Raw genomic sequence first — 25439 nt, forward strand, 5'->3', positions numbered from 1 at the left:
CATCTCCCAACCCTGTGCAAAGTGGTTCCTGGCTGCTTGCCCAGACAGCTGATAAGATTGCAGCAACATCCTCCTCCAAGGAGCAAACAAACTCTCAGAGTTGAAAAATAATCAAAAACACGATTGAAAGGGTTTCAGCTACCCTGCACAGCCTCTCTGCCTAGAAGAAGCCTTAGCGAAGCTGAATCGTTCTCCTAACCTGCGATACACAGGAACTGATAAAGACATATAAGGAAAGCTTCCCCTGGCTATCCCACCAGAGCCCCATCTGATGCATATGTCAGCCACATGGCAGGAACGAATGAGGGAAGCTGACCCTAAGTCAGTAAGTTATCCTTTGAACGATGATGAAACAGCTGATGCTGCTGTGGGCACAATGCCTGAAGAGCCTAGGAAAGACTTTTCAACACAGCTTGAGGTTGCTGAGATTGACAGTATGGAAGTTGTTGAAGAATCCAATAACTCAAGGAACTTGGAGGATCAGTCTGCACCTCTGGATTTTCCTCTACCTACAGAGTTGACTACTAAGAGGGTATCAACCTCCTCTTCAGGTTTGAACCAACAACCCCTTGAAACGTCAAATGACCAACTGGTTAGGAGGGATCATATGGAGTCACTTTCTACAAGGTACCCAGAGAGGGTTATTAACTTACCCACAGAGCTACAGGATGGGATGCCCGACATAGACACAGAACATGCCAGGAAACACTCTTCAAGGAATTCTGTGCTCAGCTCTGAGGAGATTAAAAGTACCGGTGATGTTCCTAAGCACCCATCTATCTCTGTTGTTAAGGCACATATCCTGCCAGACCTCCCAGACTGGCCCACAGTCTCAGTGGATGAGGTCATCTCAATTATTAACCAGCTGAAACAGGGTAAAGCAGCTGGCCGAGACGCAATTCCATCAGATATCTATAAAGCAGCGCCGGATTGGTGGGCCCCAATCATTGTGGAATTATTTACAAGAATTGATAAATTTGGAGTAATTCCAGAATCCTGGACTAGATCAATTTTGGTCCCTATTTTCAAAAAAAGGAAATAAGAACCTTCCTTTCAGTTACAGGCCGATAAGCCTTCTGGATGTTGCAGGGAAAATGTATGCATCCCATTTACCGAGGAAACTCTCTTCCTGGATATCTGATCACATCATAGGCCCAGAACAAGCAGGCTTCAGGCCAAACAAGTCCACAATTGACCACTGTGTAATATTGTCCCAATTAATTTTAAACAGGTGACTCAAAATAAATCTCGACTTTATGTGGCATTTCTGGACCTAAAGTCAGCTTTCGATTCTATTGATAGAGACAAACTCTGGGAAAAACTTGAGAAGATGGGACTCGATAAAAGATTATTAGAATTAATCCGTGTCCTCCACCTAAATACCTCTTGCCAAGTGAAATTATCTCCACAAGGTCACCTTTTAGCTCCAATCCCAATCAACAAGGGGGTCAAGCAGGGATGTGTGCTGGCACCCATTTTGTTTATTCTTTTCCTCAACGACTTGGCCCCCTTCCTAACAAAGTTTGACACTCATTGTCCCAAATTGGGATCGGTGAACGTTCCTTTACTTTTATATGCTGATGACACGGCTCTAATTTCCCGTATAGAAATAGGCCTACGAAGACTGGTTAAAGCCTGTATTGAATATCTTGCAACTAACTCTCTGCAGATAAATTATGAAAAGTCCAAAATAGTGGTTTTTGGGAACTCTTAGAAACCACAGTCTTGGCTTTTCAATGGAAAACTAATACAGCAGGACAAGGAATTCCAGTACCTTGGCCTTCGGTTTCATTATAAGCATTCCTGGTCCTCCCATCGTTCAATTGCAATTAATTCATCCAAACCAGCTGTCCAAGCCATAACCCATTTTTTCTTTTCTTGGGGCAACTCATTTGTACCAGCTGCTTTGCAAGCTTTTAATGCCAAAGTCATACCTCAAATTTTATATGGCATCCCTGTATGGACTAAATGATACAATTGAAATGGTCCAGTCTAAATTCCTTTACAAAATTTTTGGCTTACTGCATTGTGTTCCATATGCAGCACTCTGCCTGGAGTCAGGTCAACATAGATTGGAGCCACATGCATGGTCCAGTTTTTTAAAATACTGGGCCAAAGTCTTTTTCAGGGCTGATAGTGATTTGCTGCTAAAGGGGCTGTTGGCCGAGCCAATGATAACTCCTTGCCTAGCCCTATTCTATAAAAAAAATCCCAACAGATGGGACTTGAGGTTGATCTACAAGGGGCTCCCTCTCCTGAGGTTATTATCAGGCTTATGACAACCAAACTACATGACATAGAGAGGCAAGAGATTTTAGGCGCAGCACAAAAAAAATGTTCCCCACTGAATTTCCAACTTAAAATTACATTTGATCAACAACCAAAGTATCTGTCCCTCCTAATATGCCCCCCAGAGAGGAGGGCTTTCACCCTGGCACGTTGTAATGTGACCCCCTCTAATGACCTACTCAGCAGATTTAGAAATGCCTCCAGGGGAGAACGTTTGTGTAACTGCTTCTTAGGTGAAGTAGAATCATCTATACACATTATAAGAACATAAGAACAGCCCCACAGGATCAGGCCAATAGGCCCATCTAGTCCAGCTTCCTGTATCTCACAGTGGCCCACCAAATGCCCCAGGAAGCACACCTGATAACAAGAGACCTGCATCCTGGTGCCCTCCCTTGCATCTGACATAGCCCATTTCTAAAATGAGGAGGTTGCACATACACATCATGGCTTGTAACCCGTAATGGATTTTTCCTCCAGAAACTTGTCCAATCCCCAGGCCAGATGTCGTCAACACATCCTGTGGCAAGGAGTTCTACAGACCAACCACATGCTGAGTAAAGAAATATTTTCTTTTGTCTGTCCTAACTCTCCCAACACTCAATTTTAGTGGCTGTCCCCTGGTTCTGGTGTTATGTGAGAGTGTAAAGAGCATCTCTCTATCCACTTTATCCTTCCCATGCATAATTTTGTATGCCTCAATCATGTCCCCCCTCAGGCGCCTCTTTTCTAGGCTGAAGAGGCCCATTCGCGGTAGCCTTTCCTCATAAGGAAGGTGCCCCAGCCCAGCAATCATCTTAGTTGCCCTCTTTTGCACCTTTTCCATTTCCACTATATCCTTTTTGAGATGCGGCGACCAGAACTGGACACAATACTCCAGGTATGGCCTTACCATATGCTAAGCTTACCATACCCACTGGGCAAAAAAGCGGGGTATAAATTAATAAAATAAAAAAAAATAAAATAATAAAAATAAGCTACCATATGCTAAGCATATGCTATGGTAAGGCTAAGGTGTGGCCTTACCATATGCTTACCATTATGCTGCGCTGTCCTAAATATCAAGCAGTAAGACATCAATTTCTCTCTCCCTTGCTCAGTGCTAAAACAGCGCTTTCAGAGAATGCTATAATTCAATACCTTCTGGGGGGTGACGACGAGCATATAACCCTTTCAGTTGCACAGTTTATATATATACTGTGCACACACACACACACACACACACATATATATATATATATATATATATATATATATATATATATATATATAAACTGTGCAACTCTATTCTCTATTCGTCTCTATTTGTCTCTATAGTCTCTATTAGTCTCTATAGTCTCTATTCTCGGTATGGTATCTGTTCAAAGACCTTATTTACCAAATATTTATGCCAAATAAAGGTTGAACGAACGAACTCTATTGAAATCAGCAGGATTGCTTCAGTTGTGACCTGAAGACTGATATGGATTCCCACTCTGGCTCAGAGTGTCACAATTGTTCTGTAAGACACGGTTGTGGCTACTCCAGAGTTGGCTGGGCCAGCATGAAGGCCCACACTGGCTCAGCAGAGCTACATCCAGACCCTGCGCCAGCTGCATTGGTACATTTGCATCAGGTGGCGGGGGTGTGTGTGTGAGGAGGGTGGTGGAAGAGCATTTTGGAGGCAGAGAGGGTGCATTTTGGGATGGGGGAGGGAGGAACAGGGGGAGGATTGGGACTAGGAGGCGGTGGGATCAGTGGCAGTGGCACATGTCATATCCAAACCCTCCTTTCCTGTCTAGGCAGCCCTACACAGGGCTTCCCAGATTTGTGTCAGCTGTATAGCTGGTGCAGATCCAAGAAGCCCTATAGGGGTGACTGGGGCTTTATTTGGGCTAAGGGGAAATATATCCCTTTGTCCTGAGGAGACCTCCATCCTGCTCCTAAGCTGCATTAGATGCAGCACAGACCATGCGGTCTGGCTATGCCAGAGCAGCTGAGGATTGAACAGTTAATCAGACGACCCCCCCCCCCCCCGGCCATGCCTTTTTCTAGAATGAAGCCCTAGACTGGCCATAATTGGGGCATGGTGACTTGCTGCACACACAGGTTGGCAACTCACAAGGAATGCTTGGGCCTGCTGTGCCCTCTGGGAACAGAATATTGGGAAGCCATCAATATATATGTGTTGCTCTTCTTGCTCCTACCCTTATTTGTGTCAAGAACATGGTCCTGCTGCTGAAAGATTCTCTCTCTTCCCCGCTTTCTCCCCTTTGGGATTGCCAACTAGACTAGAAATAAACCAACATAGTTCCATTTTTTTTAACCTCAAGAACAATTACTAGATCTGCGTGGGTGTAAAATCCTATTTTCTAGGCTGATTGTCAGACGTCTGAGTAAACGTTTTTGGCAGCATTGACCATTAGCGAGCCATTTTTGGAGCGTGTCGCTTACATATGCAAAACCGAGGGATGTTTTGGAGCTCAGCAGCCTAGTCACCGCACAGACTGCTTCAGATTGGACCACAGCATGCACCAGATTTCTCCGCTATCATTCTTCTCAAGCTCTGTGGAGTAAAGGGAGGCTGGGGACCAAAAAATTAAAGGCGTCTGCAGCAGCCTATGCACCAACTGCTCCTATTTAATGATCCCTGTCCCTGCTAAATCACTGTCTTAATTTGATCTTTTGAAGGATGCCAAAAGAACTAAAGCTCAGCATGCAAATGTACAGTACTGGATTTGCTATTCTTCAGCCTCCTCCTCAAAATTGCTGGAGTGGAGAATAAACTCTTGATGGTGGAGGGAGGATGCTTAGCCTTTTAAGTGTTGCCAAATGTGTTTGAATTATAGCTGCTTTGCAACTAGCCCCATTGTCAGAGAAAACAGTCTGAAACTGATTTTGTGGTGGCTGTCTTTAAGGATATGATTGGTTTTCTTGCACATCATACGCATGTGGTATGTACCGTGTACATACACACTGTTGCATGTATGGGAGTGGGCTCTTTCAGTGCATGACATTTTGGAGGGTGTTGCTTTCACACCTCCTGCCCTGTACAAAGTGGTGGCACAGGAAAAAAAAATGAGGTGGCACAAAAGGGATAAAGTACATTTCTGAGGTGCTGAAGTTTATCCCACATGTTTTCTAAAAGAAAAATTATAGTATAATGGTTTGTTTCACATTGACTGTCCCATCATAAGTGGAAATGAGCACATGAGGAAAATATTTTGATTGATGATGACAATAAAGAAAAGCAGTCAGAGTATGAGAAAAATGCCTTTTCCTTCATGTTACCTTTGAGCAGGGCTCTCCAAGCCCCGGTCCGCAGGTTGGATCCAGGTTTTTGGAAAAAGCTCTCCTCCCCTCCCCATGAGTGGCACTTACCATTCTGCATCCCTGTGCCCAGATCAGTTTAAAAGCAATGTGGTGTCGTGGCAGGACGGCAAGCGCTGTTTGGGATGGCGAGGGCTTTTTCGGGACACAGTGGTTTCCAGTTTGGAGACTGCTGCCTTAGAGGTTTATTGGGGTGGGAGAAACTCTTGTCCTCTCTCTGGTGCTGTGTATGCACATATGCTCTTTCATCCTGCTCTAGAACCCAAGCATGGCCAAACACAACGCATTTTCTATTAGATCCTCCCCCTAATCATCACAGTCTCTTGCTATGATACCACTTTTAAAATTAAAAGTGGGCATTTGCTTTGTCTCAGAAATTTCAGAGCCCTGTTGTAAAAGCAGAGACAGCTACAATGCTTTATTTCTCTATCGACCTTCTGCACCAAAAAGAACATTTATATCTTTAGGTTTTCTTTATTGCTTCCCTAACAATACAGTGTACAGCAGCAGCAAATGCTCAAAGAGACCTTCACAGCAACAATACAGGTTCTTTCTAGAAAAAGCATCAAGGAAGCATCCTTGGCTTTGAGGTGCTCTCTTTTCACAGTAAAGTACATGTCTACACAGCAAACTGAAATCATTTCCATATTGGTTTAACTATCACTGCTCCTTAGGAATTCTGGTGATTGTCCTTCCGCAAAGGACAATGGGAATATCCAATAAAGAATTCTTAGCATCCTACCAGAAGCTAAGATGTAATTGCCAGAGTTCTTCAGAGGAAGTCAAAGCTATTGATCAGACAGTCAAATGTGTAATTTAGATTTGCCATTTGTGGAAGAGGACAGATCAGCCTCATTCTATTTTCAGCCAAGCCAGGCATTCAGTATGATGGGTTGTCATTGCAAGAGTCATGGAGGAGCAAGAAATGCAAAGAGATGGGCTTGAGTTCTTGCTGGTGAAAGGGAAGGAACCTCAAGGCACCGAGTGGTCTGTAGTAAAGATCCAGGGCCTACTTATGACAGTGCACAACCAAAAATTTAGAGTTGTGGGGATGGCCCAGGAGTCTACTGGTATCATCTATCTCTATCCATCAAACATTCCAAAAGCCTGGAATGCAAAGCAACAAGTAAGGGATCAAACCTGACCTGCTGGTACAACCTTGACTGTTCCCTGCACAACAGTCTGTGTATTTCCTGCTTAGTGGGAACCTATCAAACAATTGTGACTACCTAAAAACTACAGGATCATGCAGGGCTGGCCTTAAGAGCTGCAGGGTCCAATGCAAAACATTTTTGCAGGGTCCCTCCATCCCCACACCCTCCCTCCACTATCCAGGATGAGCGGCAGCAATGAAGCACCTAGAAGCAGCGTCACCGCCAACTGCTTCTAGGGGTGCCAATTTCAAGCCATTTGACTCCGGGGCAGCTGGGAAGGAGGTCCGTCCAAGGGCAGTGCTGTGCTCGCCGCTATCTCCTCACAACACCTTGGCATGGAAGATTCCATGCTGAAGTGCCAGCTACAGAGAGAGGTGCCAGCTGCAGGTGCTCTGCTCAATGCCCCCATTGGAGGGCCCTCCAAGCGCGGGGACCAGTTTGGTGAAATTGGTCAAACTGCCATAAGGCTGGCCCTGGGTTCATTCATTCTTGGGACAGTGCCCTACATGTAGGCTAGGACAATATAATGCACAAATGGGGAAGGAGACAGTTTATATCAGTGGTTCCCAAACTATGAGCCATGGCTCCCCAGAAAGCCACAGAAACCAGCCAGGGGAGCCAAGGAATCCTTGCAAAAAAACCTGCCACCCTATATAATATATAGGATTGTATTGGCCCAGAGCAAATTGGCTTCTGTAAGGGTGCATCTACTGTAGACCGTTGCATGGTCTTAGCCCATCAGGCAGAGAAATACTCCAAGAAGCTAAATCTAAAACTCTACACAGTATCCATGGCTTTAAAGGGAGCTTTTGACTCAATTGTCAGGGAAATACTTTGGGAGAAATTAACCAGGCTCAATATGGATCCAAAGTTGCTCTTTTTAATCAATTTATTTTGGTGCCCTCTCTGTTAATTCTCTTCCTTAATGACCTGGCCCCTTTCCTCTCCCAGGTTGATGGCCAATCAAACAGCTCAATCAAAATCAAAAGCTGGGCTCAATGCACATACCCTCTGCTGCTGTACACAGATGATGCAGTTTTGATATCTTGCTCCTGAGTAGGCTGGACACATATGTTGAACAGGTGTTATGAGTAACTACCAACAGACTTGAACTGAATTTTAGGAAGTCTAAGATCTTGGTGTTCTCCAAAACGTGGAGACCACGTACATGGACTATAAAGGGAGGGAAAATGGACCAGGTTAAAAATTTCAAATATCTCAGGGTGAATTTACATCATTACCTCCTATGAAGTATCCATCGGAAGCTAGTCACTAAGGGCCCCATCCTGTCCAACTTTCTAGCACTGGTGCTAGCACAATGCACAAGATAATGGAACAAACATTCCTTTGCCTTGAGGAGGCCTCTGTGACTGCCTCCCCACCACAGGAAGCAGTGCACACCCCATTGCACTGGCACTGAAAAATTGGATAGGATTGGGCCCTAGCGCTGCAATCCGATGCATACTTTCCTGGGAGGAAGTCCCATTGAATACAATGGGACTTAATTCTGAGTAGACATGCATAGCTTGTGCTGTAACTTAGCTAATTACACTTCTCAATCTATCATCCGTTTCTTTTTTAAGCAAGGTAATTGTTTCATCCCAGATGCACTTAGCATGTTTAAGGTTAACACCACAGCTTTTGTATGGCATTCCGGTATGGATAGGATCAATTAATCATACTTTCAGATGCTTCCAAGCTAGGTTCTTGAGGACAATTATGGGCCTGCCTAGGTGTGTCCCTCATGCAGCCATATGCTTAGAGTTAGGGCAGTTGTTGCTGGAAACTAGAGTGTGGTTGCTAACGTTGAAATATTGGCTGCATGTCCTTTTTCATTCAAGTCCAAATAGCTTTTTACAATTTATGCTATCCAAATCTGACTCTGCCAAGTGCTTAAATCTAGTTTGGGAGACAAGAGAAGTCATGGGCCTCTCTTTTGTCTTATTGGCCATGTCCGTGGAGGTGGAGCTTCAGAAATCTCTTCCGAAGGACAATGAATTCCAAACCTTACACCACTTCGCTTCTAGGGTATGTTCCCCTTTAAACCATTATATCCCACTTCATTATAGGCAGATGACACCTTATTTGCTCTTTCTGACCAATCCAAAGGAACATCATGCTATCATTTGAGCCAGCTTTAATGTTACCGTAAGATCCCCTATTCAGAATGTCTCTACCCCTGTAAGCTCAAAATTAATTGAGTCCCTGACTCATATACAGGTGTGCAACACTTAACGATGGGATACAATCCCCGTTATTATGCAATCAAATTGTTAAGCAAACATTCAGCCCAATCTAGTGCCTTTGATGTGTAAACAGACACTCCCTGCCAGTCACTAGCTGGCTGCACAGGCTACTGGAGATCATAGACTCTTCTTTGCATTAAAAGCTTCTTTGTCATATAATCAGAAATTCTGCTGCAGGCTATGGGAGACCTGACTGCCTCATTAAGAACCTCTTTGTTGTGCTTTGACCACCATCATATATATAGTCTGTTGTTAAGCGGAAGGTCATTAAGTGATGCACGCCTGTATTCTTTTATTGCCCAATCCACACTGATATGCACTTAGAGCCTGTACTAGTGAAGAAGACTGGTCTTACGGATCTGGTGAAACTTAAATATCTACTTAATGATAGTCCAGTGGAAGTGATGGTGGGAGTTGTGAACTTTCTGATTGCAGCTGAAGTACAACGATAGGCCTGTGTGGTACAATCTTAATTTTGTTTACTTTGGTTTATTTATTGGAGCTCAGAGCTTATGCCAATAAAGGTATTTGAATTGAATTATAGGATTCTAGCCCTAATGGGGAGCCACAGCCAATGGCCCAGTAGGTAAAGGGAGCAGCTAGTCAAAAAAGTTTGGGAACCACTGGTTTATACCGAAAATAATTAGATTTTCTCTCAACCTATAACCCCTCAGATCAGATATGTGCTGCTGAGAAACAACAGTATGATATGCCACCCTGGGTGTGTGATGGTGTGTGCATAGGCTAGTAGAAGGCATGGAGCTTTTTGACCAAGTTGGAGAAAAGTCACCATGAGGAGTTGCTGTACTTTGCAGGTGGTGGAAGTTTTGCGTTCAGGCCACAGGAGGGGATTGAGCTCCACATCCAGCTGTTAGTGGCTGGTCTCAGGCTTCATCATCGCTAAGACGCATCCTGTCTTCGGTCAGGCCACTCTCATCGATGTTTTCCAGTGAATCAGCATGCTGCAGGGAGAGCTCAGCTAGGGTGATGCTAGGCAGTGTGTTCTGTTCTGGGTACACCCAAGGCTTAAAACCAGGGTCATGCTTCCTTTTCCACTCTGGGTACTTTAGCCCAGCCTTATAGATCTTCTTCATAGCCTGCCAGAAAAAGAAAAAAGTGTACACGTTAATCTCAGACAGTGATTCCTTAATGGCAGGGTATTTGCATCCTAGACAATTGTGTCCTGGCCAAATGTGTCCCAGTCTCTGGTGTCCCTGGACATTCACATTGGTTTTTTTTATTTGTTTGTTTTTTGTTTGTTTTTGCATCCCACTATAACTGGGCAACAAACTTAAAAATAAAAATGTGCCTCTAATATAAATAGACATATAGTGGGACACTAATGTCCAGGACGCAAAAAGAACAGATACAAATGTCCACTACCAGGATGCATTTGACCAAGACACAGGAGGCCACAATGGTCCTGTCACTTTTGCAAACACCTCATTGCTGAGAGGCACTATGTCTACATTACATTTTGGAAATATAAATATTTACATTAGAGAGTGAGATTGTTAATGAGAATATTTTGGTTACTGATGGATACCCAGCAGCAAGACAACCTAATGCCTATCTTTCACCGGCTACACTGGTTATCAGTTTGCTTCTAGACTCCATGCTAGGTAGTGATATTGACCTTTGAAGTCCTACATCGTCTGCACCACTTCTGCCCACATGAGCCTTCCCAAGCTTTAGGTTAAGCCTTGGAGATCCTGATCTTTGGCTCACCACTCACCCCAGTTTGGATGCATCTACAAGGAATAGGGCCTTTTCTAAAGTGGTACCTCTGGAACTCTCTCCTGAAGAAATCTGTAATATGGGCGTCCGGGCAGCTTTGAAACAGGCAGTCAAAAAAGGCTTCTGGAGCTATCCAGCTTTCAATGTCTGATTTTACCACTGACTTTTTTTGTTTTTAATTGCTGCTTAATTGTTTTATACTATTATTGTATGTTGCCATGAGGGGCTTTCAACCAGAAAGGTGGGATAGAAATACACTGAAATTTTTCTGGAAGGAAAAATCAGTTGGAAGGAAAAGCAACCAGGGTAGGAACTGATGCAGGCATAGAATAGATAAGAGTGGGCAATCTTTGGGAATTTCTGTGCCAGGTGTGATTGAATCATTCATTCACTCCTGATATTGAGATGGCTCAGAATGTCCTATTGTCAGAAGAGGCTGATACCCAGACTCTCAAGAGCAGCACTGGCTCCAAGCCCTGGCCCCTTCAACAATTGGTCCTTATACCTGGGTGGGACTTGAGAAACTTGCTTCAATACCAGCACCACTACACAAAGGCTGTGGGCACAGAGGTGCTCTTGAGGGTTAGTAGTGGGGCCTTCTGGGAGCTTTTGATAGCTGCCCAATGATGCTGGTGCTGCTTAAGAGGACAGATAGTGTCCTATGGGTCAATAAAATACGTATTGATCATGGCATATCTAGCAGTTATCATGAGTCATATTAGTGTGCCCTAGGCAAACATTTTGGGAGTAATTGGCCTAAAAGCTGCAGGGGTCTTCCTCATAAAGAGGCAAGGTTGGGCCCATGTGTGCAGATCTTCTGCAAGCTGAAGAGGTGTTTCATTTCAGCTAGCTTTTAATTTGTAGTACTGCACTCTATTTCTCTTATACTCTTTTTTAAATTGCTGCCACACTGTGGTGTTATTGCTTATTTGTTTTAAATGTTTTTTTTTTATATGACTTTTTGTTTTTACAGTAAACTGCCCTGGGCATCATTTCATGATAGAAAGGTCTGCTATAAATGTCTAAAATAAGTAAATAGTACCACCACTCCTCCATGTTCAGGCTAAGCACTTTTGATAGTCCCTCATCGTGCATAGCAAAGCTCTTCTTCAGGGCCCGGATAACAATATTTTGTAACTTTCTCTGTTGCAGCCATTTTGCTACTACAGCGCACATGTGCAACTTACCTTTGGTGCCACGTACTGCGACGCTTTATTCACCACCCACTTTGGTAATGAGCCTAAAAGCAAACCAGATTTATCCATTACTAAGAGCTCGTTCACACAACCATCTGTAGCATGGCAACCACTATGCTTTTGCACAGGTCCTTTCATTTAAATGGGAGTTTGCATAGGAAGACATTGTAAACATTGACTCATTTGTACCCCATTGGGTTCTCAGATCAGCCTCCCACTCTGCTATCCACAGTGGTGCCCCAAATTTGCCACTTTGCTTCAAACTAGGGCCACTTCCAAAGTCCACTTTGTACCTGATTGTTCTACTGGACATGGTATTATATGTTTGTGATTACGGATGAAGGATGGCTGGGTCCCTTACTGTTATTGGTAAGGGTCTACGAGTGCTTCCTTTTTGGGAGTCTCCTAGGACATTTTTCTAGAAGGTGACAAAGCCATCAAACACTACTCAGTCTTTATTCTCTTCAGAGTGAGTGAATTCAGGAAGGAAGGAGCTTGGGTCAAGACAAGCAGTTTTGTGAGAGAAGCACACATGGACTTGGTTTGCGGACAAACAGAATGGAAGAGCTGTCAGGGCAGCTCTCCAGGAATCTGATATGATTTGTTGCTGAGTTGTAGGAGAGTATGTGCTGCTTGTTTCCATCAGCCTGTATATTTGTAAATCAACCAAATATGGTTGTAAATCAACCAAACAGACACCATAAACCTTCCAAATTGCAAGTAGCTGTGTTGGTCTGTTTGGAAAAAAAAAAAAGAATCCAAAAGCCTCCATTTATTACGCCTTTAATAGAACCAGCCAAAAAGACACACACATCTTAAGCAAGCTTTGGAATTCTCTAGGATGATTTGCCAGGCTGGAAAAGGGGTGGGTGAGTTGAATAGCCTCCTAAGTTTGTAGTTTATGATCCTGTTAAAATGGAATATAGGAGTAGATAAACATACCCATGTGGATCAGCTTCAGTAGTTGCTAAGCAAGATCTGAGTGGCACCAGTAGTATGGGGGGGGGGGAAACAGTAAGTACTGCAGGGGTTACAACATGCTGTGTAAGCGGTTCCTCCCACTCCCCATCAGAGCCATTTTGAGCAGTGACTGCAACGTACTGGCGCTCACTGAACCAAACAGTATCTTCTGCACAGTGTTGTTGCTGCCTGGAAATGGCTCCAAAGGTGAGTAGGAGGGGCTGTTTACATGGCGTATTTTGTGGCCTACAATACTTATCGTTTTCCCCTCTAGCTATGCTACTGGGTGGCACCCGGAGCTTCTGGGATGAAGGAGGGACACTAATGGCTGCTGCCATGTCTTTAGCAAGTATGGAGCCTGTTCCAAACCCAGTGCTGAACGAGGCACCTAGGTTCTTTGAGAAACCCCCAAAGGAAACCAAATTTGAGTAGCACTGCCCTTGGAAATGGCATTACTTCCTGCTTGGGGAAGGGATGCGGGGAACCAAGATGCAATTTCCCACTGACATGTGCTACTGGAATAACTGCAGATTTGCGTTTCCCCACTGATTCTGTGAACAGCTGACTGTTAACAGATCCTGCATAACGGATAGGATATTCTACCCATTTCTATGGATAAGAGTAAAACGACCTATTCTTCAGTGTGTACTAGATGTTGGACATGCTAGGGAGACCTGGCCCACTCAACCATGAAACTCATTGGGTGACCTTGAGCCAGTTTCTCAGGTCTACCTCAGAAGGTTGTTGGAAAATTGAGGGTAGAGAAAATTAGGTACACCACTCTAAGCTGTGCAGTAGAGGCATGGAATAAAAGTGTAACAAATGAGTCTTTTTACTCATTACAGAGTTGGGCATCTCCTTTCCCCCCTCCTTTACCCTGTCACAGACTCCCCCTTTCCCCAATCACTGTCTTGACTTGAGAATGCTCACCTCGAGGGTCCACTTGGGTGAGGTAGTAAAGGATACAGCTACTGTTGCCAGTTGCCTTGATCAGGTAGCCTGTCTGCAGGGACACGGCTCTCACAAATTCCTTCCGTGGTGGATACTTCTGCAGAGAGATCCCATAGTCTAAAATCTAGTTCACACCTGTGGCCACTTATGGGGGTGCCCATTTAAAATGAAGCTCTTGTAGGCACTGAACCACCTGCCCTTATGGGAGCAGCTCATCATGCAGTATGGATTCAGGGGGTACCCGCAGGAGTGGAACCCAGAACAGAAAGAGCAGGGAGAGGAAGAAGAAGCTGAAGAGCCAAGTCGGGAGGGGAGTGATGGTGGAAGAAGCAACAAACAGTGGCCTGAAACAATTCCCTTGACAAAACAAGTCTTCCTCATGCATCAAGGCCTGCTTGTAACTTGAACTAAGAAAGAGGAATGACTGGAGAGCTACATATAAAAGATCAAAGAAAGCTGTAGGGAGGAGGCTGAGGAAGGAGTTCTTCATGGGCTATGAGGGACCTTGGAGGAGGAAGAAGTGGGTGACAAGAATTCCATCCCTCTGATTGAGGCCAAAGGAGCTTCAAGATTCCTCCATCCCCTTCCTCATAGTTCCCTTTTACTAGCAAGTTACCAAACCAGGGACAGTGAGTATCCTTCCTCTCCCCCCCCCCCCACTGTGTAGCAGGGCTGCTAAGCAGCCAAGGATCAGGTGCTAGGAGCAAAGAACGTATGGCCCACCGGATGTTTGACACTGTAGTTGATGATCATATAGTCGTTACCAAGTGGCAGCCAGGAGCGCAAGGTGACAAAGTCCCTGTTCTTCAGAGGACTTGGGCACCTCCCTGCAAGAGCAAAAAAGAGCAGGTCAGCAAGAACATGTTAAAAACTCCTGGAAGAAATAATGTATCAACTCCTTCCGTGTTCCACCCCCTCATCTGCCATGAGGCAAATCCTATGGCCCTGCTTTTAAAGCATTCTAGGGTAAGGACTAGTGATCTGTGAATGCTTTAAGCATTTGAGAAAACCCAACTCAACAAACCTTTATTAGGCATAGAGTTTTACAGATAATATCTCCAGACAGTCCAATATATTTTAAAAATAAAAATAAAAATAATTTACTTGCAAAGTTACTCCAAGTTGCTTAGGACCAACAGCTTAGCCCGCTTCAAGTTGCTCAGGTATAAAAATTTAGCAACTGGAAGGGTCACAAGCATTTGAGAAAACTGCTGCATAAATACTAAGGTTCGAAAAAGTAACAGCAGTGTCAGTTCCCAGCTCCTACGTTCTCTCATTGCTCAACACTGAGTAACAAGGCTTTCATTTAGTCCTACACCAGGGAGCATATAAATGTAGGTGGTATTACTTCCTATATATCTTGCTGTGCCTGTTCAAAATGTCACATTCACATTTTTTTAATTTAAATATTCTAATTTATATATTATTTAAAAATACATTTTCAAAAAGTGGTTTACAAAATAACATTCTACAAAAAAACTAATGCCATATTTGCATTCAGATGGATGTGACTAGTCACTTGAACATCTAATGAGCATTATACAGACTGAGTGTAAAATTTTCTGCTTAGAGAACACTTGATGTAGAATTTTTGGGGATACAAAATGCAGGGGGACCAGGGTTTTAATTATTATGGCTGAGAAACAGTAAGAGTTTTCCAAGAAACAGAATCCCCCCAACCCAACATGAAGATAGTTCTTGAGAAGTGTCTGTGTGTACATGGTGTTTTCTACTGAGCAAGCATGTAAGCAGTCAGGAGTTCCCTGTTGTGAGGCACAAATGCAACGATTGCTCACAGGAATAATATCCAACATCTGCATTGACAGTCAGGCGCCCAATGTCGTAGGTCTCTATCATGTTGGAGTCCCACTTCTTGCGGTAGAGGGTGTCATGTAGCACATCATAGAGCGTCTCTGGAGACACATCTCTGCAGGTGATCTGCATCTGTGGGGCAGGAGAATCAGGGCAGCCATGCATTGAAGATGCAGTTAGTGAACATTATGTCATCAGGAATCAGACATTGAGGCAAAACATTTTTTTCAAGGGATGGAACGTAGGCTGGGCAGGGGAGAGGGAAGTTCCTATAAGCAAGCTAGAACCCTTCTCCCTAATGAGTAATTTTTTTCTGTCAAAATATGCAGCAATGCTATATCATTACACCTGTACCAGCGGAGGACACTAAGGCTAGATACAAAGTGATACAGGGACAAGGTGTTTTCCCTTTTCTCAGGTAATGTGTGCTCTTTGCTTACTCAGAGTGCAATTCTTAAGTCTTGCTTCCTTCTGTTCTTTCTTCCTCCACACAGACCAGCATCCACTTCCTTGCCCCCCTTTTAAATGCTAGCAAACGAACACTGGCTGCGTTCATTTTTCTAAAAGAAAATAGGAGGAAGTGATGTTTCAGCATGCCTATAGCATGCTTCAGGCACGGCTCATTTAAAAAACGACAAAATGGCGCCCAGTCGTAGAGGAGTCATTGAAATCAAATAATGGAGGCCGCCAAGTTGTTACCATAATGTATGGAGGCCGCCATGTTTCTGTCAGTAGAAATCAAATGCACTGAGGTGGCCATGTTTAATAGCTTTGAGCTCACAATTCAGATTGCTAACATGATGAGCGTGCTAGAATGTGAAAAAAGAACACAGCCTGAGTGTGCTGGAAGGAGGGTGGAAAAGAAAAGAAAGAGCAGTGCTTCAGAGATCCTAGTGCTAGAATATGAAAAACAAATCCAGCTTTTATGTGGGAAGAAGAATCCACTGGGTTAAGGGGTTAAGTATCTCCTTCCCTGGCCAGCTCTTCATTTTCAGTTGTCCCCTTCAGAAGACACTTCCCGATCACAATGGGCTATATGGGGCTATCATTCTGTGCATCTATATGTATCATATAGGTTGATCCTAAGTGTGCCTAACTCTGGGGTGGATGGTGCCCTACATTTTAGCATATACAACTAAGCTGTTATAAGTGTACACACACACACACACACACACACACAACACGGTGTACATTCGTCAAACATCTGGTGAAGCCTCTTAATCAAATGTACACTTGGTAGTAAACTTGGGCTTACACTGGTAATTACTATTCCATCCACATTTGTGGAACTTTACAGAACAACAAGAAGGGAAAGAAGATGGGAACAAAGGTAAATAGGGAAAGATTATGCATTCAGTTCAGTTACATGAACTTAGGTTTAGTTTCAGTAGGGATGTGGATTAGAGGGTTAAACAAATCTTGCAGCCCAACCCTGCACCAATGCAGCAGTGCCAGTGAGGTTTGTGCTGCATCCTGAGGGGGAATTTTGCAGACTGGAAAGGCAAGGGGAGATTTCCCCCCTTACCCCAGGGAAAGCCCCAGTCATGGCAATGGGTCTACTCAGACCTGCACCTGTGAATTTGCTGGTGCCAGTCTGAGTAAACCCATGTCAGTGGATCTCACTCAGGAAGGGGGGCAGGATACAATGTGCACCAGCACCACCCATCCTACCTCCCTCCTGGGTCTGATCTACCCTTATCCCTGCCTCCCCCTGCTCTTACATCCCACCCTTGTTCCGCCCTCCCCCCACCATTCCATCAGCCAGCACGGAGCTTACCTGCTCCGGCGCATGCTGGTCCTCTGGAGGTACTGGTAGGCCAGTGCATGCCGTCCCACTGGTGTCATGATAGTCCACATGCCACAACATGCTTTATGGTACATTTGTGACAGTACATGCACTCACCCCAACAGTGCTATCACGCTGTGGATTGGCCTGCCCATCAGACACCTGTTATTGAAAGACCTATTTCACCTCTTTCAGAAATCTGCAGGAGGGTGGGGTTTCTGTCCTAGACCAGAGATTGGATTTGGATAAGATTAGCTAAGTATTGTGTGAGATTGCTAGTAGCCAAAGGCATGAAACTTGTAACTAGAGCAGTCCCGGGATTGAGTCCTTCAGAGACTTGCTGCATTATGGATGAACACCAATCCATCCACATTTCATCTCTGTGCAGCTCAATGGTAGCACTAGGCTAGGATTAGGAAGATGGTATCTCTTGCTCATTAGCCACTTTGCATTTTTAATGAAGTGCTCGGCAGATGCCAAGTAATTAGAGCTATTCCTTTCTTGTATTGTCATCTCCTTTTTTATACTTGTTTTCATCATACCATTCACATATGGAAGAGCACATATCCTTTGATCAACAACTCTGCATGCGCGCTCTCTCTCTCTCTTTGGAGATCATGTGCCTCGATTCAGTTCCTATAACATATTATTTGCTCTATCCCAAATCCAGAGAGAGAGAGAGAGAGAGAGAGAGAGAGAGAGAGAGAGAGAGAGAGAGAAGAATCTTTCAGATGCTGCCATGTCAGCTATGAAGCCAGGTCTCCTACTGTTTTCTTAGTGACAAATTCTTGAAGTTGCAGCAACAGCAAATCTTGTGGCATCTTACAGACTCCTTGTGGCATGTGCTTATGCCACAATAAATTTGTCAGTATGTAAAGTGCCACAGGACTCTTTGTTGTTTTCTTAACACACTGCCCACTCATCGATAGCCCGTTTTTACTGACCAGCAGACATTCCTTGAGACACAGCTGCTATAAATGATTAATTGTTCCTTGGATACAACCACTGGTGTTATATACAAGCCTGCTGTAATTATTGTAATCATTATACAAACAGCAATTAAGCCAATCATGCAAGCTAATTCTACTGATTGTTTACCACACGATTATCTCATCTTGGTTGTGGACTTTTATTTCTGTACTAATTAGACTGCAAAGTCAGAGGTTTCCCGGGGCTTCTGAGATCATAGGACAGCAAGGGTGGCTCACACATCATCATCATCATCATCACTATATTTATATACCACTTTTCAACAAGAGTAGTTCACACATTGCTTTACACAGTAAAATAAATCAGTAAATGGTTTCCTGTCCCCAAATGTCTCACAGTCTTCAAAAAACAAAAATACAGAGGAGACGCCAGCTACAGACACTGGAAAAGATGCCATGTCTGAGTGAAGGAGACTATTCTCCCTCTGCTAAATAGAAGAGGATATCACCTTAAAAGGTGTACATGCATATTATTACCTGATTTACTGCAACATCAGCTGATGACTTGCAGAGGTGGATGCGGCATCACTGACATATAGCCCAATCCTATGCATGTCTACACAAAAGTAAGTCCCACTGTGTTCAATGGGGCTTACTCTTATGGATGTGTGCATAGGATTGCAACCTTAATCACTGGATGGGGTTTCAACTTGGTTCAACTTGGTTTGCACAGACTGGTGGGAAGAGGCCTCAGATCCACAGGCCACGCTTTTAATGAACTGAATAATCACCTTTAATTGATCTAATTGAGCTCTGTCTGCTCCAAACAGAACTGGCCAGCTCCAAATTCAATTATTCTGCCAAAACAGCGGATTTTCATCTTGTGGCAACATCTACCACCTAAGTGCTTCTTACTTTGGGAAAAACCAGTTTAAAAAAAAAAAAAAAAGGATCCCTGACTCCAACAGTTCTTGTCAACTCCATGACCCAAATTCAATCAAGGAGTCTTGTTTACAAGTCATCTACCACTGCACCCTCAAATGGGTGTAAAAGAGAAAGGCAGAACCCAGCAGGGACTGTCAACTAGCAAAACAGGACCCCTTCATTAGTTCACCCCACAAAGGTTCCCATAGGATTCTATGGGGGAAAAAATCAATCAAAACCCTGAGCACTAGACTCTGTGGTCTGTTTGTGGAGTGTTAACCAACTGGTGATGGATCAAGTCACCCCCTTTGCAGATGCCATCCAAGGACCACCATGCCAGCTGGCACCTGCGATCAGTAACACCCCACTCCCGCTTTCCTTTCCAACCCTTCTCTCTTCTATCTCCCTGGGTGCAACCAGAGCCATGGAGCCAGTACAGGCTGCTCAGCTAACCTTTGTGGGCTGCCTATCTAAGCACCCCTACCTTCCAGGAAAGCAGTGTGGCTCCCTTGACTTGCTTCTCCCTGAGATTAAGGCTACTGCCTGATTGCATGCTTGGGATTACTTCATTAGTTCTCTTTCTGTCTATAAGATCCTGCTTTACAATAGATTTTACTGGTCTTGGCTCTCTTGCCCCATGGCCTCTTGTAATACAGCACAGTCATTCCATGCAGAAATGGTAACCTTGGGCCCAGGCATAGCCAAAAACCTACTAACTCCCCTCTACCTTTCCTTGCTTCTGTATCATGTGCAGTCGAACTGATAACACAGTATTTGTGGCACTTGTTCTTCCTCTGTGCACTTGTGAGTGAGTTAATTCAGTCCATTTTCCAATGTTTTAGGGGATGTCTGAGATCAACTCAGGCCTCCATTGAACGAACTGCCCTTCGCTCTAGCTATTCAAACTGCTGAAATGTCCTAGGTGCACTCCTTTCAAGCAGCTGCAGTGTTGGCTAAGAATGTTTAAAAGACTAGCTCCCCTGCTGCAAGCTGGTGAAGTGATTTTACAGCCTACCAATAGGCTCACCCCTTGCCTGTAGGCTTAGATTCAGGCTACATTCTCTAGCCTTCACCATTCACTATGATCTGAACCATGGGAGCATTTCTTCCATTCATATCCACTAATCTCCCCCAACATCCTCCCTTTTTCTTCCTTCCCTGCATCCCAGAACCCTCACTTCCTTGACCCCGGGTCTTTCTGGGAAACCGCATTTCTGTGGGAGATCTCCATCTCTTTCTCCCATTCTTTCCCCCTCCTTGCTCTGCCCTCTTTGCCCTTCTAAGGACATCCTCTGAGTTATGAATGGATGGTTAGAAATCATTTTTCCCCTGACTTGCCACAGGAATGAGTGATGATGTTCAGCTAGGCACTATTTTTGACTCCTTTTTGAAACCACTCAAATAAATCCTGTTGTTGCCCCTTTCATCCATGCCTCCTTCCTCCTTTCCCTGCTGAATCACATAGCTGTGCCATTGGCCACAACACAGGCTACCTGCACATGAAGTGTTTTCTTGTGTTTTTAAGAGCACTGATAGTAACAATGGGGAGAGAGTTGCAAAATATTCTCCACAACCTTCTTTATTGCTGAAAAAGGGACCTAAGTTATGCACTTTGTCCCTTCTTTTTATATTCCCTGTAAAGAGGAGGGGGTTTACAGAATGATCAACAAGATTGGTTTCAGCTGGTACAACATCACACACTGAAAATAAGTTTGGTCACATGAAAACATGTTTATCTGGTGTGCTCCCTGGGGCATTTGGTGGGCCGCTGTGAGATACAGGAAGCTGGACTAGATGGGCCTATGGCCTGATCCAGTGGGGCTGTTCTTATGTTCTTATGTTCTTAAAACCAGAAGAATGACCTAGGTTGCAATCCTATACACACTTTCTTGGGAGTAAACCCCATTGAACGCAATGGGACTTACTTCTGAATAGATATGCGTAGGACTGTGCCCCTAATCTTTCATTTTGTCTGGAGGGGAGTTCTGTACAGCTGCTTGTATACTTGATTGTCAGCAGAAACTGTCCCAGCAAAGGGCACTGCTATACCTAGTTTGCATTTGGGCACCTGGCTATGAGGAAGCAAACAGGAGCTCGCTGGTAGCTACACTGTGCAGCAATGGTCATCAACCTTTTTCATGCCACGACCTCCCAAAAATAAATAAAGTATGAGACTGGGGACCCACCGCTGATCTCACCCCCTCCCGAGAGCTAACCCACCTCTGCCTGCCTGACCCATTGTCCCCCACCCTCGTGTATCCTCACAACAACTTTGTGAGGTAGCTGGCTTTAGGAGCTGCAGGGCCAGACAGCAAATAGAGGCTGTGCAGGATTATATCAAGAACTCCGTTTTGATAAGGCAATTCCATTATTGGTTTGGATCCAAGCCCTCTCTTGACAGTCTTTGAAAGGTTGCCACAACCCCCCGAGAAAAGCTCTGTGACCCCACTGGGGTCACAACCCACAAGTTGAAAAACACTGCTGTCCACTACTGTACTGCAGCCATTCTCAAACTTTTTACAGAGCGCCTCTCAGGTTCCAGGAGGATCCCCCGTCAAACAAGAATACAACACAAAGAGATAAAATAAAATCATTTATAATTTCCAGTTTTCAGTCTGTGGCCCACCTCAAATGTGCCAGGGTACCTCTGGGGGCCATATGGCTCCCATAGAGAATGGCTACTGTACTATACTGATAATAGCATTATTTTTTGTCCACAAGACAAGGCAGGATTCGGGTCACATCATCAATCTATAATTAATCAATGAGTGAAAAGTCAGCTACTGTCTACTTCAGTCAATAGTACGGCTAAAAGAGAAACCTGGAATAGAGAGAGGGTGAAAGACAGAACTGTTGACTGTGCAAATCATTATCATAATCTTTCCAAGTACTGTGACAACCTCAGATTCTGTTGTTTCACAAATGCTCTGCTTTCTGAGTGACACTTTACTGAATAGTCAACTCTAAATTTCAGAAATAGCAGAAATAGACATTTCAGAATTGCAGACTGGCTGTGGGTCATTTGCATTATACTGTATTCCGGTGCAAGGGAGAGTAAATTAAAATGGGTAATATACCCCCTCAAAAGGAGTATCTAGCAAACCTTGTCTCTGTAACTACAGAATATAATACTGTTTGCTGGAAAGACTTATGCTGCTCTATTTCTTCAGTTGCTACTAACATAAGAACATAAGAAGAGCCTTGCTGGATCAGGCCAAAGGCCCATCTAGTCCAGCTTCCTGTATCTCACAGTGGCCCACCAAATGCTCCAGGGAGCACATAAGACAACAATCTACGTCCCGGTGTCCTCCCCTGCATCTGGCAATCTGATGTAACCCACTCCTAAAATCAGGAGGTTGCACATACCTGTCATGACTTGTAACCCGTGATGGACTTTTCCTCCAGAAATTTGTCCAATCCCCTCTTAAAGGCATCTAGGCGAGATGCCATCACCACTTCCTGTAGCAAGGAGTTCCTGTGGCAAGATTGAGACTGTTCAATCTCCACTCCAGTGGCATCACTATGGTTGGCGTCATCTAGTGTGGGAAGCCAGTGCGTCACCTCCATGATAGACAGCCTTCCATGCAGTGGGCGAGGCAATGCTCCAAGCAGTGGGCGAGGTGAAACACCATTGCTCCGTCCTCTGGATTTTGGGCTAAAACCTTTCATAGACTAGAGATATTTTGACACAGTTTTTTGTTGCATTCTGCATGGAATTATGCATCGAATGATATGTAACATGATGATATTATTTGAAAATACCAAGATTTAAAATTTTTTGGCCAATAGTAGTGTCACCTCCCCAGTGTGCATCACCCAGTATGGCCCACACACCCCTAGCGATGCTACTGCTCCACTCCTCCGCCTTTTACAGAGTCCAGACACACCATGCATAGAATTTGGGTTTTCCAGAATCACAGTTGTATGTAGGAAGTCCTTGCTGTTCATCTCTCATGCAGAAGAACTACATGAGGTAGTACATGAGGGCAGGAGGTCTGGTCTAGAGGGTAAAGCCTCCGTTAGCCTGAAGATAACATCAGAAGGTCACCAGTTTGAGGACACCAGCAGCTCCCTGAACGGCTGAGAATGGTGAGAACTTGAAGCAGCTGACAAGCCCAGCTGAGTGATTCCACCTGTTCTTGGTGTGAGCAAGAAGTGTCTTGGCTGCCCTCCATGTGAGAGAAGGAGCTGCTTGCCAGCCTGCGTGGGAGAACTGGAGGCCAGAAGTGAGACCAAACCAGGAAGATCCATTCTGAAATGTTGTTGGTTCTTGAAAGAGAGGACCTCTATGATTGCAAAAATCCCCTTGAGGGATTTAGAAATGCCTGCCTATGTAAACCGCCTTGAATAAAGTCAGAGGAGTAATCCGATGACCAGAAAGGCGGTATATAAATACCTAGTTGTTGTTGTTGTTATTATTATTACATCAAAATTGCCCTTTGCACTCATTGGGTTGCTAGTTGCTACAGCACTGCAACTTTAACAGATGTTAACTGTGGTTTTCAAGGGAATGCATTTATGATCAGAGCCCTGTTTTTTCTGCAGCTTCTCCATAGCCTATAGTACTTAAAGCAATTGCTGTGGCTACCAGGTCCTCGCCTGGAGACAGTGCACTGTGCCTCAATTTCAGAGAATTCTGGGAAAATCTCAGAATATAGCGTGTCGGGTATTAGGAAGATGCATCAGCACACAACAATTCACCTTCCATCCCAGTTGCAATTCATGCTTCCATGATCAAATGCAAAGGAGGACAGCAGTGCACATGTACCTTAGCTTGACTTCCAAAGTGTGAAAAGCTGCACCAGCTACATTCCCTATGCTACCCAACTCTTGAAAGTGCAAAAGTGACTAAATTCTCTTAGCAGTATTTAAAGATATAGGAGTACCTTTTTGGTGTTGAGTGCCCTATTCAGGGATTTCAAGGGTTAATTAAGAACTCTTCCATTATCCTCCTGTATACTGGTAAGGTAAGGTACAAGGTAAGGCTTCCTTACCTTGGGCCCTTGTCTTTTAAAATGGGAACTGATAGCTGCTGAGTAGTGAGTAGAAGAAAATGGGGTGCCCCCTAGTTCTATATTTGGAAATAGAAAATGGCTGCGCCAAAAGAACCTGCCTTTCAATTAGCCTGTTCTTGAAGGCCAAAGCTTGGGTTTAGAAGTCCCTACTATAGAATATGTTCTCATAAAGCATTCCATTCCCATTAGTCTGGAACAAGCCACTTAAACACAGAGTGAATCTGTGTGAGTGAATGCAGAGTGAATGTCTGTGGCTTCATTTATCTCTTTCAATTTGTGTTCAAAGAAGTACACAGTTTGTGTTTTTTAAGAACCAAACAGGGAGATTAATCTTTAAAATGTGCTAAAATAGCACAGGTGTAAAAAGAAAGGGACTTTTTCTAATCAGGATTTCACAGCCTGAACCTCTAGCTCTTGAACCTCTAGCTGCAGCACTGCACATTCTCCAGCGTGGATGGAGTAAGAACCTCAGAAGTGAGTGCAGCAAAGCTCAGAAGAGAGCCAAGCCAATTGTGACCAGCAAATGTCCGCCTCCCAGGCCAGCACCGTGGGGACAAGGAGCAGTTGATGCAAACTGGAAAAAGAGGTACTTGTGCAAAAAGAATGAGGTGTGGGTAGGAGGGCGGCGGTAGGATAGCATCCATGACTCTCTAAGCTTGGCTGTCTGCATGTATTCTGGCAGGGTCCCTTACCTTGATTTTTTGGACAGTCTTGTTCTCTTCCTGGGCCTGGCTCCACACAGTCACTCCTCCCTTGTTATACTGGCTGTTCCAGCCTTCCTGGCCTTCGCACTGGTCTCGGAAAGTGTTGAAGTCTGAGTCATCAGGGATGTACACCATCTCCCCTCCCCTCGACATAGGTGCAGCTTTCCCTGGGACTACCCAGTCACTAGGCCACCTGAAGACAGGAGCTGTGCCAATGCAAGCGCAGGCAGGGAGGCACTTGGCTAGCTGTTTGAACACTTTCCCCGGGGCTCACCTCTGCCCTGTTCTTGTCAGAAGAGTCCACCTCACTCCCCTATCTCTTCCCCATTCCTCCCCCTCCCATCCCAGCAGGAGCTACCCCCTGCCCCCTTCCCCCAGCCCTGATCCTGGGAGAGAAGGAACCTTGGCTGCTATGCTGTTCTTGCCG

General features: G+C 44.5%; 1 protein-coding gene across 1 annotated transcript; it reads right to left on the reverse strand.

The window, feature by feature from the left end:
- Positions 1 to 9882: 9882 nt before the first annotated feature.
- LOC136649256 (START domain-containing protein 10-like) lies at positions 9883 to 25165 on the reverse strand. The gene is made up of 6 exons (XM_066625735.1): positions 25001 to 25165; positions 15639 to 15786; positions 14566 to 14669; positions 13822 to 13939; positions 11923 to 11975; positions 9883 to 10095 (listed from the first exon to the last, which is right to left on the reverse strand). The coding sequence occupies exons 1-6, from the start codon at positions 25163 to 25165 to the stop codon at positions 9883 to 9885; spliced, it is 801 nt and encodes a 266-aa protein (XP_066481832.1).
- Between the last annotated feature and the right edge of the window lie 274 nt (positions 25166 to 25439).

The sequence above is a fragment of the Tiliqua scincoides genome, chromosome 4 (assembly GCF_035046505.1).
Source record: "Tiliqua scincoides isolate rTilSci1 chromosome 4, rTilSci1.hap2, whole genome shotgun sequence".
Lineage (NCBI taxonomy): Eukaryota > Metazoa > Chordata > Lepidosauria > Squamata > Scincidae > Tiliqua > Tiliqua scincoides.